Source organism: Sesamum indicum, linkage group LG8, assembly GCF_000512975.1.
Source record: "Sesamum indicum cultivar Zhongzhi No. 13 linkage group LG8, S_indicum_v1.0, whole genome shotgun sequence".
NCBI classification, from domain to species: domain Eukaryota; kingdom Viridiplantae; phylum Streptophyta; class Magnoliopsida; order Lamiales; family Pedaliaceae; genus Sesamum; species Sesamum indicum.
The window spans coordinates 15,196,426-15,208,544 of record NC_026152.1 but is presented as its reverse complement, the minus strand read 5'-3'; the positions used below and the strand labels follow the sequence as shown (position 1 = coordinate 15,208,544).

Genomic DNA, 12,119 nt, shown 5'->3' with positions numbered 1-12,119 from the left:
ATATACATGACATATACATAACTAATACAAATAGACAAAAAAGATGACATGCTAAAACTCATATCTTAACCTCATCCACGAGGTATAAATAACAGTTAACCAACAGCAACAACAAAAATCCATTTAAATTCCCAAAACCGTCTAAATAAGTAGACACTCATCATATACAGCTCAAGAGAGTGCAGTACTACCTTCATCCCATCGATAAATAATCTTACGAGCGAGCTCCCATTCTCCCGGAGAAGCTGCAGAGCTAATGCACCAAACATTACTCAAACGTCAATCAAGTATCGGAACGATCACCTCTCCAACCATAAAAAATAAAAAAAGATCAAATACTCTAATTTTCATCAGCATTTACATATGCATATACATACCTATGGCGACTGAGGTTTCGCAGGTAGGATTTCCGGTTGAGATAGGCTTGATCAGCATCAAAAGGTAGCCGAAGAGAATTGGTTAACCGCGGAAGCTCCAGCAACATGTTTGGTATAATTTGGGCGTGTGTGTGCAGACCAAGAAATGGTAAGACTGTTCCGAGTGTTGTGGGGTTTTGTACTTATAGATTTGTGAAGCGGGTTTGGGCATATGGATCTTGTGATTCGGCCCAGTGGACTTATTCGAAATTAAGATCACGTTTGGATCGATTGGCTTTAAAATTCCTAATAGTAAAATTATTCTAATTTGTTTGAATCATTTTAAATTCAAAGTATTTAAAAATATTTAATTCTATATTTAAATTATATTTTTATTGAATACTGACAAAAAATATGGCATGCTAATATAATGATAAACGAATGAAAATACGATAATACCCTGGTTAAGGCACTTGCTGTCAACCTCAAATGAAGCTTGGATCTTGTCTTGTATAAATATATGCTTCAAAACACAGCCACTGTAATAATCCACTGGGGACCCAAGAGACCTTGTAATGATCCATTTTTATTAATTTCCCAATTAAAATCCTTATTCTATTCAAACACTTGCAATATTATCCAGTCTAAAATATGATACAATATTATCATATTCGTACATATCACAAAAGTTATCAAATCACATTTTAATCCCATCTCAGAGAAGAAACGGGTCCTTACAGAATTCAATGTTTTAATAATGAATAGAGTATAACTGATATTCACGGGCTCGATATTCAGATTGGATTTTTTGTTGTAAATTTTATTCAACTTTTATTCCATTCAACATATACATGCCACGTGTATAAATATAGCATTGTATGTTTTATTTAGGGAAATACTTTTAAATATATGCGTGTATATATTGAATGTAGTAGAAGATGAAATAGACTTTACAACAAAAAATTCGACCCGATCTGTATCTATACTAAGCTATTTTCATAGAATTTTATTTTTTATCTGTGTAGATCCAAAAAGTATAGGCTTTGTTTGGTTTTGTGTTTTCGCATTTCCCGAAACAAGATAAAACACATTCAATGTTTGTTTTTGTGTTTTTACACCTTATCTGCGTATTTTTCTGTTTTTCAACTTTCTATATATAATATATATATACACATTTATATATATACATAATATAAAACAGACATGATGTGACAACAAACAGTAATTTTTGTCTCCCAAAAGTACAACATTAAACATAAAATATTTATATATATATAAAAATATATGATTTGACAATGAACAGTAATTTTTGTCTCCCAAACCCCAATATCAAACCTACATCACTTATTTTAAAATATTTTAAATTTTCCCAAAACACAAATCCAAACATATCATCTATTTTCAACACACACTCACTTATCTCTATTTTTCTCTCTCTATTTTCAAAACACAAAAACAAAACAACTAAAACACAAATCCAAACATAATGATAGTGTGTCTATCTTTATTCTCTATTTTCAATTTTATTATTGCTCTAATTCAAAAAATATTTATCATTCATAATGACAAAAAGACGTAAAACTTTTCTCTTTTTCCTTCCCCTTACGACATAAATATACTATGTCTTTTATAAAATTATAACTATATCCATAAAGTTATAGTTGTAATTGCAACTACAACCCCTATTTCAATATAAAACTTACACAAATACTCATTGAAAACATTACACTAACACCCCTCAAGGAGTGTAACTGTAATCATTCAAAATACATAAGGCCTTTGTACAATTTGACCTAATATCATAGAATACCAATATAATTTACCCATGAATTTGAATGAAAGATTTAAGATATATGCTTTTCAATTTTAGTCGTCGATAATTGTTATTACTCTGACTACAATATTAATAAAATCTTCTTATGTTCCTCAACATTGACGCCGTTACAAGTAGCAAGATGAATTTGAAACATCACCATCTAAGACAGCCAGCAGAAAATAAAACTTAATTCTCTAATGGTGCATTTGGTTTGACGATTTGGATTCAATGGGTGGATTTTAAATGACTTCATTTAAAAAGAATTTAAATTTATGGACATGCAACAAAATATAGTTTAAAAATTTAGAATCGAAGAATTTGAAATCCTTTAAATTTAGAATTATCCAAACAAATTCGAATAATTTGTTATTAAGAATTTTAAAAATCTATAAATTTTAAATATATAAATCCAAATACAACCTAAAATAAACAGTAACAATAAGGACGAATTGGTTCGTAAGGGGCTATCCGAATAGCCAAGTAAGCCGAGATTAAACCGCAACCTTTTTATGTAAATTATGTCCAATCTAATCTTGGGCTATTTTCATATAACTCATAGTGATTAGTTTATTAACAGTTACACGAATAAAGCATGTACCCGAAATATAAAACATCAACAATATAGAACATTTATTGAAAATATATGAAAAAGAATCTTGACTTTTGATTAAATCAAAAGACCAAAGAATCTTCACATATGATGAAGACAAAGAAGAAAAAAAGAACCACTAGCAATATACATTTTACCTGCCTTTGATTCTCCACTTATAAGAGAAAAACAAGAGACTTATTTGGCCGCAGAAGCTTTTTAATCCTTTTTACATAACCCCTTTTTTCTTTTTTCTTTTTTCTTTTTAAATTTTCTATTTTATTTTTACATAAATTAATACTAGCCACCACAGTCAAAAGAGATCGATACAAAATATTAAAAGTACGTGATAAATCAAGTTTATACATATTGAATGTTATATATTCGTATACAAATATGACTTTTCAGTTATATATATTTATATCAGCATTTAATTAAAAAAAGTATCCAAGTTTTGATAATGAGAAGGGCATTTTTTTTTAATTACTTTGGTGAACAAAATGGTGAAGCCATTTTTATCCAAATATTAAAAAGTCTATTCTTATGGTGGAGTTTATTTTATTTTTTTTAGGAAATAAGTCTGTTCTTATGATTGCTTATCCAATGTGGCAAGAACACCATCAATTCCACCAGCAAGCAACGTTTGATTTTCATGGCATCTTGCTAGAGGACTTCCACTCCTTTCAAATAATTGCTTAGTTAAATACAATAGTTTGACATAATTATTAAAAAAATATTATTATTTGTATAATTGTAATGATATATTTTACCTCCATATTGTATGTATTATTTTCATGATTTATGTACTCACTTAACAAAATTAAATGCCAATTTGAAGTTGTAATTATATAAATATAGATTTAATACGAAGCGATGTTGACAGATTTGAAATTATGAATTTCAAATTCTTAAAGCAATCTTTTAAATTTATTTGGATAAGTCTAAATTTCAAGGGTTTACAATCTTTTTATTCTGATTTGAATTATGTTTTGTTCAATATTGATGGATTTCAAATTTTTTTTCAGCTCGAGTAATTTAAAATTATTTCTTGAAATCCCCCCTCAAATTCAAATGCACGTATTTTTATGTTCTTCAAATTTAAAAAATAATTCAATAAGAACACCATACACGACCAAAAGCAAAATTAGGGGCTATATTGTGAGACAAATTTTTTGGAATGATTCATTTATCTAACTTGAGATAATAATTTAATTTTATTTTTCATAGATATAAAGATGCTTGCACACATAAATAATAATACAGTATGAAGAGTAAAAAATTCAAATCACAGCATTCACGCCCAGTGGGACTCGAACCCACAATCGCCTGATTAGAAGTCAGACGCCTTATCCATTAGGCCATGGGCGCTCTTGTTTCATAGTTGAGCTCTATTTTATTAATCCTATATCGTCAGACAGAAGAAACGGGCGTTCATCAAACCCATATGCCGACGAAACGTCAACAGATCTCCCTCCAACAATTAATTTGACAAATAATTTATAAGAATCACATAAGAAATATCGATTAATTATTATAATTAAAAGTAAAAATTATGAGTAATACTTTTAACTATGATTGCACAATGGCTACTAGTTATGATTTTTATAGACGTGACCCAAACAAGAATCATAGATAAAAATCGTAACAATAATTTTTTTATTATAGCTATTTAAGGATAGATATTGATTAATTGTGGTTGAAAATTAATTGTCGCTTTGATCTTATTTGAACATGAGATTGTGATGAAATGAATTGTAAACTCGGGGATGGAGTGCTGAAAGTGTGAAAATTCATGTGGAAGGTGTGAAAAATTTAGAGAATTCGAGCAACCTTGCTGTTTGAGAAGTCTAATTAGTTTGGTTAACTTGTTGACTTACATAGACCTTTATTTATATAAAAAGATTTTGAAAGATTCGAGATTTGGTTGGAGACGTTTAAGATATTCTCAAAATCTTTAGGATGCTTAGCTTTTAAGGATGATGCTAATCCAACTGTTGGAGTTTTCGAGCAAGAGATCTACCAAGTTAACTGATAATATAGGGGGTTAGTTACATATGGCTTCCATCACTCAAATCCAAAATGGCTAAAACAACCTACCAACACTTTTTATGGTGATTGACTTATGATGTGTAGAATACGACTGACATGGCAGGCTTGTTGTTCGATACTAGGCCTACTGATATGACTGTTTTTGGGCATTACCTCGTTAGGAAGACAACTGGATTGGGTTGGATACTATTATGGTCTGTTAAATGTACTTGGTTCAGTAGGGATTGGCTCTGTTAGGCTGAGCGAATGGGACATGACTCCTTAATTTGAATTATGACTTATTTATTTATTAACTTGAAAAACTAATTGCAATAGGCATAAATATGCAATAATTTATTAATATAAATAACAATATAATTATATTAACAAATAATAAGTGTAAATATTAAGCAAAAATTAGTATTATTTCAACACATAGAGACAAAATAATCCTTCATTATTTAAGTTTATTTCAGAAGCATTTATTTATTTTTTTATTTCAACCACTACCCTTTAATTCTTATACTGCACAAAGTATGTATGAACTAGGTGATGGAGAACATAACAATTAGCATCCCACATTCGTTAGGAAAGGGATCCTGAACGTTTTTATATAGTGTGACATTCATTCTCCTCAATAATTAATCTTTTAAGGATGAATGTATGCCCATTAAGAAAATCTAATCACCATACAATATACATTTTGTCTTGGTAAATGAAAGATAGATTGGGTTTTGAATAAGGGGAATTTAATTGTGCAAACTATACCTTTGCAAGAACTCATTGGGATATATTACCTAATTTGATCACCATAGCACCAGTGAGACACTAGATATACTAAGTCTAACCGTCACTTTTTAAATATTATAAATTAATTATGATCAATTTATAATGGACTAATATAAAGTGATCAATTTATTTTTTTAATAAAATTCAAAGTTATGATGTTTTAATCGAGAACTAGAAACTTAACCATCAAATTACTATACTAATGGTACATATAGCCATTATGCCCCAAAGAAATTTTTTAAATTTTTTACTCAATAGTTTAATTTCAAATAAAAGGAGAAGGGAAATCCATCACTATAGAAATTGTAATATATAGCATTACTCCCATCACACATACATTTAGCTCTAATTCTCAAACAAAACCTAGAAGCATCTTCTCATCAAAACTCTCCAACACATGTTTTCACAACCAAACAAAAAGAGTTAAATTTAAATCAAAGCACTGTACTTATCAAAAAACACACAGGAAATCAAAGCACTGTAATTCATGAAAAGCGCAACCAGAAAAACAGACAAAGGGTTAAAAAAAAGGAAACACACACCCCAAAAAAGTACTCCTCACTCACAAGCCGACACCAACTCACCAGCCTGGGCCACTTTCATCTCCACACCCACTCTACACATACATTCTCTACCAATTGCTTTTCCTCTCTCTCACTCTCTCTCTCTCTCGCACTCACTCACCGAAAGGAACTTCTCTCACTCACTTATACTCACTCTCTCCACTTCCAATTATCTTCTGCTGTTCGGCTGCTGCTCCAGGCCTTATCATTTTTGTGCAGTGCCATTTTCTTGAGTCTTCTTCTGCTTGATCCCATTTCAGTCTTTCCCTCTTTCTCAATGGCTGCTTTGGTGTTTGTGGTGCTCCTTTTGGCCATGGCTGGTCACTCAAGTAAGCTTTTTCACTGCCCATTTCTCCCTTTTCTCATTTCCTTTCTTGTTTCAGCTCAAAGCTGCAAGATTTTTGCTTATATTTTGCATTTTGAGTCTTATCCGACATTTTTCACACTCTTTGTTTTCAAGAAAAAGATTGTGGGCTTTCAAGATAAGAGCTTGTTCTTGCGTTTGATTAACTGTTTCAGCTGAAATCAGCTAATCATGGCCTGACTAGCTCGTCTTTCACATCAGAGCTACATTTCTTTCTGCATTTCTGGATTGGTCGCTTTCGTCTAGGATTTAGTCTCTGGGATTTAGTTTTAAGTTTTCTTGTTGTTTTCTCAAATGTTTATAGCTTTTGTTTCTCAACAAAGGATTAAAAAATGAAGTCTTGGAAATATTTCTTTTATTTATGATGTGAATAGGTGCCACATGGTGTATTTGCAAGGAGGGTTTGAGTGACACAACCCTGCAAAAGACTCTGGACTATGCATGTGGAGCTGGGGCGGACTGCAACCCGATCCATCAAAACGGACCCTGTTTCAACCCGAATACCGTCAAGGCTCACTGCAACTATGCTGTCAACAGTTATTTCCAGAGAAACCGCCAACAACCTACTGCCTGTGATTTCGCTGGCACTGCCACCATTGTTACTTCTGATCCCAGTGAGTCTTTTCTCCATACTTCATTTCTTTTTTCCCACTGAAAATCTTGAAATCTGTACACTTGTAGATCTGGTTCATAGTTTCTAATTCTGTTTTTGTTTCTTTATGTGGTTGATTTACAGGCACAGCTGGTTGTATGTATCCTGCATCTGCAAGGTAAGAACTTTTTGTATATAATTTGGCTTGCAAATTGGCAATGGTTAAAAAAAAGTTTTACTTTTTTACCTGTAGCATGAGCAGTGAATTAATGGTATATCAATCCGTGAATATGACATTTCACTGTTGGTTCTGAGACCCTTTTCTTGTCATACCAATGTTGCCCTCCAGCTGTGGTCCAAAATGGCCCACCTCATTTCAAATTTCAATCTTTAATGTCTGAAGTTTTACCAAGACTACATTTATCAACTGGCTTTCTCTGTCTTCTAAGTTTCACCACATTCACTTTGGAGTTTCAAATTTGAATTCCTCATCTTGAATGAGACAGTTTGTGGTGCTTTTGCACTTTTACCCCTTAAAGTAGTGTAGTGACCAAGGAGAGTTGCTATGTTGGTTGCACGTTTACTCTAAGTGAAACAGTGTTTTTGAATGGAGAAATGGGTAACTCATGTTTTAGGAAACGGGACCCATAACAGAGCAGTCCCGGATCTTCTGTTGCAAATTAGTTGCTGCATCTCGTGTTGCAATCTGTATATACGTGTGGTGTGTATAAAAAATGGTTTTAAACATACAGTTGACGTGGATCACTGACAGTTAATGTGTTGGTTTCACCAACATTGTCAGCAACTGCTATATTAAAACTTTACTTGTAAAGATATCATTTCTTATTACTCGTTTTCCTTCTAGTTTTCTATACAATGTTTAAGATTATTGTGTTAGACTGTTAGCTGCTTTATGTGTTTTTTTTTATGTTAGATTCTTGTTCTGATAGGCATTTTCTGCTAGCATATCTTAGTTGGGAGAGCATGATATGAGCCAAATATCCTTCATAAAGATTGGCTTTGTGAAGGATTTCAGTCGCATCCTCATTGTGATTTCTTTACCTCATTGAGTTGCATAGCATTATCAATATACACGAAGTGTCTTTTATCACTTTTGATATCATCAATGGGATTTCCTTTTTGTCCTTAGTTTTGGTGATGTCTTGCCATTCACAGTAATCATACAAGAAATCTTTCAATCTTCTGGATTTAGTCATTATCTCTTTGCTTAAAGTTTTTATTCTCGATTGGGAAAATTCTTATCCAAAAAACGAAGTGAAATTTCATCTTGAACTTTTACATAGAGGAAACAAGGACCTCATCGGCTGTGTTTGGATTTGTATTTTTGCATTTTTCGAAATAAGATAAAACACACTCAATGTTTGTTTTTGTGTTTTTATACCTTATCTGCCTGTTTTTCTGTTTTTCAACTTTCTATATATAATATATACATACATAATATAAAATAAACATGATTTAACAATAAACAATAATTATTATCTTCCAAAAATACAATAGTAAACATAGAATATTTATATATAAAAATATATATAATTTGACAATGAACAGTGATTTTTGTCTCCCAAATACCTATATCAAACCTACACCACTTATTTTAAAATATTTTAAATTACCCCAAAACACAAACCCAAACATATCATTTATTTTCAACACACAGTTATTTATCTCTATTTTTTTCTCTCTATCTCCAAAACACAAAACAAAACACTCAAATTACAAATCCAAACACAATGCATGTCTTTCACTTTGTCTTTGGCTAAATAATTGCAACCAAATATCCATATTTTGCACAATCTTTAAAAGATGGTGCAAATGCATAATTGGCATGGAGAGGATCCAATGTTATCTTTTAACTCTTTCTTGTTCATTGCCAGGGGTAAATTTGTGGGAATAACTTAGGTTTTTGAAATTTGAATCTACCACTTTATGGAAAGATACCATTGTACTTTTCTCTATTTAGCTACTTTATTTATGACCCTTTTCACACTTTAGAGTACTTTAATGGTTCCTAAGGTCAAAAAGTTGTGATGGATATTTGAAGACTTATTGGGAATGACAATTAGGCCTATCTTTCTTTTCCACATAGAGGGAGCCAAACAGGGTCTTTGCAGGCACTAGAACTTATTGTAATAATTACTTGCTAGATAATGGATTTCACTTGTAATAGATGAAATGTTGAGTAACTCTTAGCAGGTTTTCAGATTTGGGATATTGGACAATTACAATTATTAGTGTATGATATATTCATCGTACATGAATGGTTGTGATTGTCTTAGGCTCAAAGTCTTAGGATCTCTTGAGAATGACACTGGAAACTGTTGTTTATATGTTGCCCAAGGAAATGTTGTCTGCTTGGCTGTTTAACATTTGAAAGGTTAGGGGTAAAATGGTCATTTTAGATGGTTGTTAAAGGGTAGGAGACAACTAGGTTTAATTGATAAAGGGTGTCATATTGGGCTTAATAGGTAAAAGGGGTACTTGGGGATGTGTGATGGACCCACCTTTAGGGGAACATGGAGAGAGAGAATGAGTGATGAGAGGACAAATGTACTCCTACCCCTCCCCTATTTGAGTTTTTTTTTCTTAAAGGGTCTTAGCGAAAATTTAATAGAATTTTGTAGCCCCTCCATTCCCCTTGTGTCAACATAGTACTTATTCACACTTGAGTTTTACATCACAAAATTAAAATTTCTAGCAAATAAGCTTAGTAGTTCCTTTACAAAAGGTTTCCCAAATCAACATTGATTGGATCAGATAAATCACATGAAAATTATAATTATAATATAACTTAAATATTTTCGAGCCCCATTCCATAACATCACGGCATAACACTAAACGATCAATCCCTAACTCTTTCTTGATTATTCCAGTGCTACAACCACGACTCCAGGAACGACAACACCAACCACCACAGTCTCCGGAACGCCCACCACCACCGTGCAAGGCGGTTCCCCCATCGTTAACACCCCTAACACAGGTGTTCTAGGAGGTGCTAACAACGGCCTAGGCCCATCGGGAATGAACAACGACATGAGCGAAGGAGGCATTCGGCTCCCGACCAACATCCTCCTCTTCTCCTCCATGATCCTCACTTTATCATCCCTTCATTTCTGGTGAGCTTGAAAGGGATGGATGGAACTTGTGGTTGGCTTGGCTGTTTCAAGATTCATGTCAAAAGATGATGATGTTGAGGAAAATGATCATGATCTTGAGACAACCTTTGTTTTTTGTTCTCTTCTTTCAACCCTCTCATAGTGGAAGATGATGGGCTTCTTGATTCTTTTTGAATTTGTAATGTAGTGGATGTTTGTCAGGTCAGTACTGGGGTCTTGTCTTTAGGACCATAATGCTTGCAACTTGGCTTTATGTTACCATAACTATGTTGTAACATCTATTATGCCTCAGTCCTATGTTAGTGCGTCTTCAATTTATTTGTGCTATCCATTCAATTAGTTCCTAACGTAATCTTCTACCACAATAATTGAGGGTATGTTTGGGGATAGATTTTCTCTTTTCATTACATTAAAGAATTAAATTTGATATTTAATCTAATTGAGATTCTCTCATTTTGATAGGTCAAAGTTTGGTTATGTATTCAAAAGATGACTCTTCGTTACAAGTGAATTTGGTTATGACGATAATTTTTCAATAATGTTTCCATGTCAAATATTTGTATTAAGATATCATACCACAAGGAGTCAACAATTGTTAATTAATAACTCATAGCAATTAGTAAAGATAAATTAATACTTACTCTTTAATTGAACTTCAAAAACCAAATTTGAATACTTACATATTTTTATTTATTCAATTAATATATATATATATATTCTTTTAAAAATATTAATCGTTATGGAAAGCCGTCCCTATGTGCATATATTAAATATTTTATTATTTTTTAAAATATATTACAAATAAAAATAAAATATATAAAATAATACATTGCAATAAAAAAAATGAAATGAAGAAAATAAGATTAATTAATCAATTAATGTCAAATTTAAAAAAATTAATGTGTTTGTTATGTTATCAATTGAAGGACGTTTTTTGCTTCAAAAAAAAAAAAAAAAAGTGCTGCGACAATATTATTAATCGTAATTTGTAAGTGTGGTGGGACTTTCTTTTTTATACTAATTAGCTGTTTTGGAACGTTGCTTTTGAGTCCGTATAATAAATTTTTTTTAACGCTCTAAAATATATTATATATAAAAATAAAATATATAAATCAATACATTATATTTAAAAAATAATTTCTTTATTAATATAAAATTTGAAAAAATAAATATATTAGTTATTTTATGAGTACGAAAGCTACTTTCCTTTTGTATTGGTAAGTATAGATTAATATAGGTATAGATAAAAATGAAAGTAAAATGTAGAATTAATTATGTACGGATGTTTAAGTGGGCACTTAATACTGACAGGTCAACAGAATCTATTAAAGCAAAGGCACTAAGCACTTGAAAAAAATGATTACTTTATATTATTCTGTTTACGGCGCAGAGATCCTGTTTGGGCATTTGACATCGGGCAGCGGGCAGCGCGTGGGAAATCAGCAATTTTTTTATAAGTATGTTTTGGCCCATCAACGACATTCTTGGGCCAATACTAATAATAACATTATTATTTATAAATAATAGTGAGGAATATGGGGTAATTTCACATTTAGTCCCTTAACTATATCATTAATTTAAATTTAATACCTGTTGTTTAGGTTGGGTGGATTTTATTTTAAAATTGGTCGAATTTGATTTCTCTCATTATTTTTTCATAAAAGTTTGATAAAAAATTGCGTGTGTCGAATCCGACTTCTCGTCCATTATTAATTCTACATAAGAAATAAAACACATTGGAGGAGAGAAAAATAAAGCGAAGAGAGTGGACCATAATTTACTAATTTTACAGGGGATATAGTATGTGGATTATATCATACACTTTATTGGTTTACATGTACACTTTATTTGATAACTTACACCGACACTTTCTACATAATGGTATTTG

The 12,119-nt window shown here is 31.6% G+C and overlaps 2 protein-coding genes and 1 non-coding gene across 3 annotated transcripts in view; 1 reads left to right on the top strand and 2 right to left on the bottom strand.

The window, feature by feature from the left end:
• Nucleotides 1-536, bottom strand: part of LOC105168839 (DExH-box ATP-dependent RNA helicase DExH14) — a 34,180-nt gene extending 33,644 nt beyond the window's left edge. The window contains exons 1-2 of the mRNA XM_011089000.2: nt 378-536; nt 192-253 (exon numbers count right to left, since the gene is read on the bottom strand). Coding sequence (XP_011087302.1) covers nt 192-253; nt 378-484 — 169 coding nt within the window. The 5' untranslated portion in view covers nt 485-536. The remainder of the gene's footprint in view (nt 1-191; nt 254-377) is intronic.
• Nucleotides 4,057-4,129, bottom strand: TRNAR-UCU. The gene has a single exon. It is a non-coding gene; the product is annotated as a tRNA-Arg (tRNA).
• Nucleotides 6,201-10,562, top strand: LOC105168838 (PLASMODESMATA CALLOSE-BINDING PROTEIN 3). Its single transcript, XM_011088997.2, has 4 exons — nt 6,201-6,470; nt 6,880-7,119; nt 7,242-7,275; nt 9,989-10,562. Exons 1-4 carry the CDS (start codon nt 6,419-6,421, stop codon nt 10,233-10,235), a joined length of 573 nt encoding a protein of 190 aa, XP_011087299.1. The 5' UTR covers nt 6,201-6,418; the 3' UTR covers nt 10,236-10,562.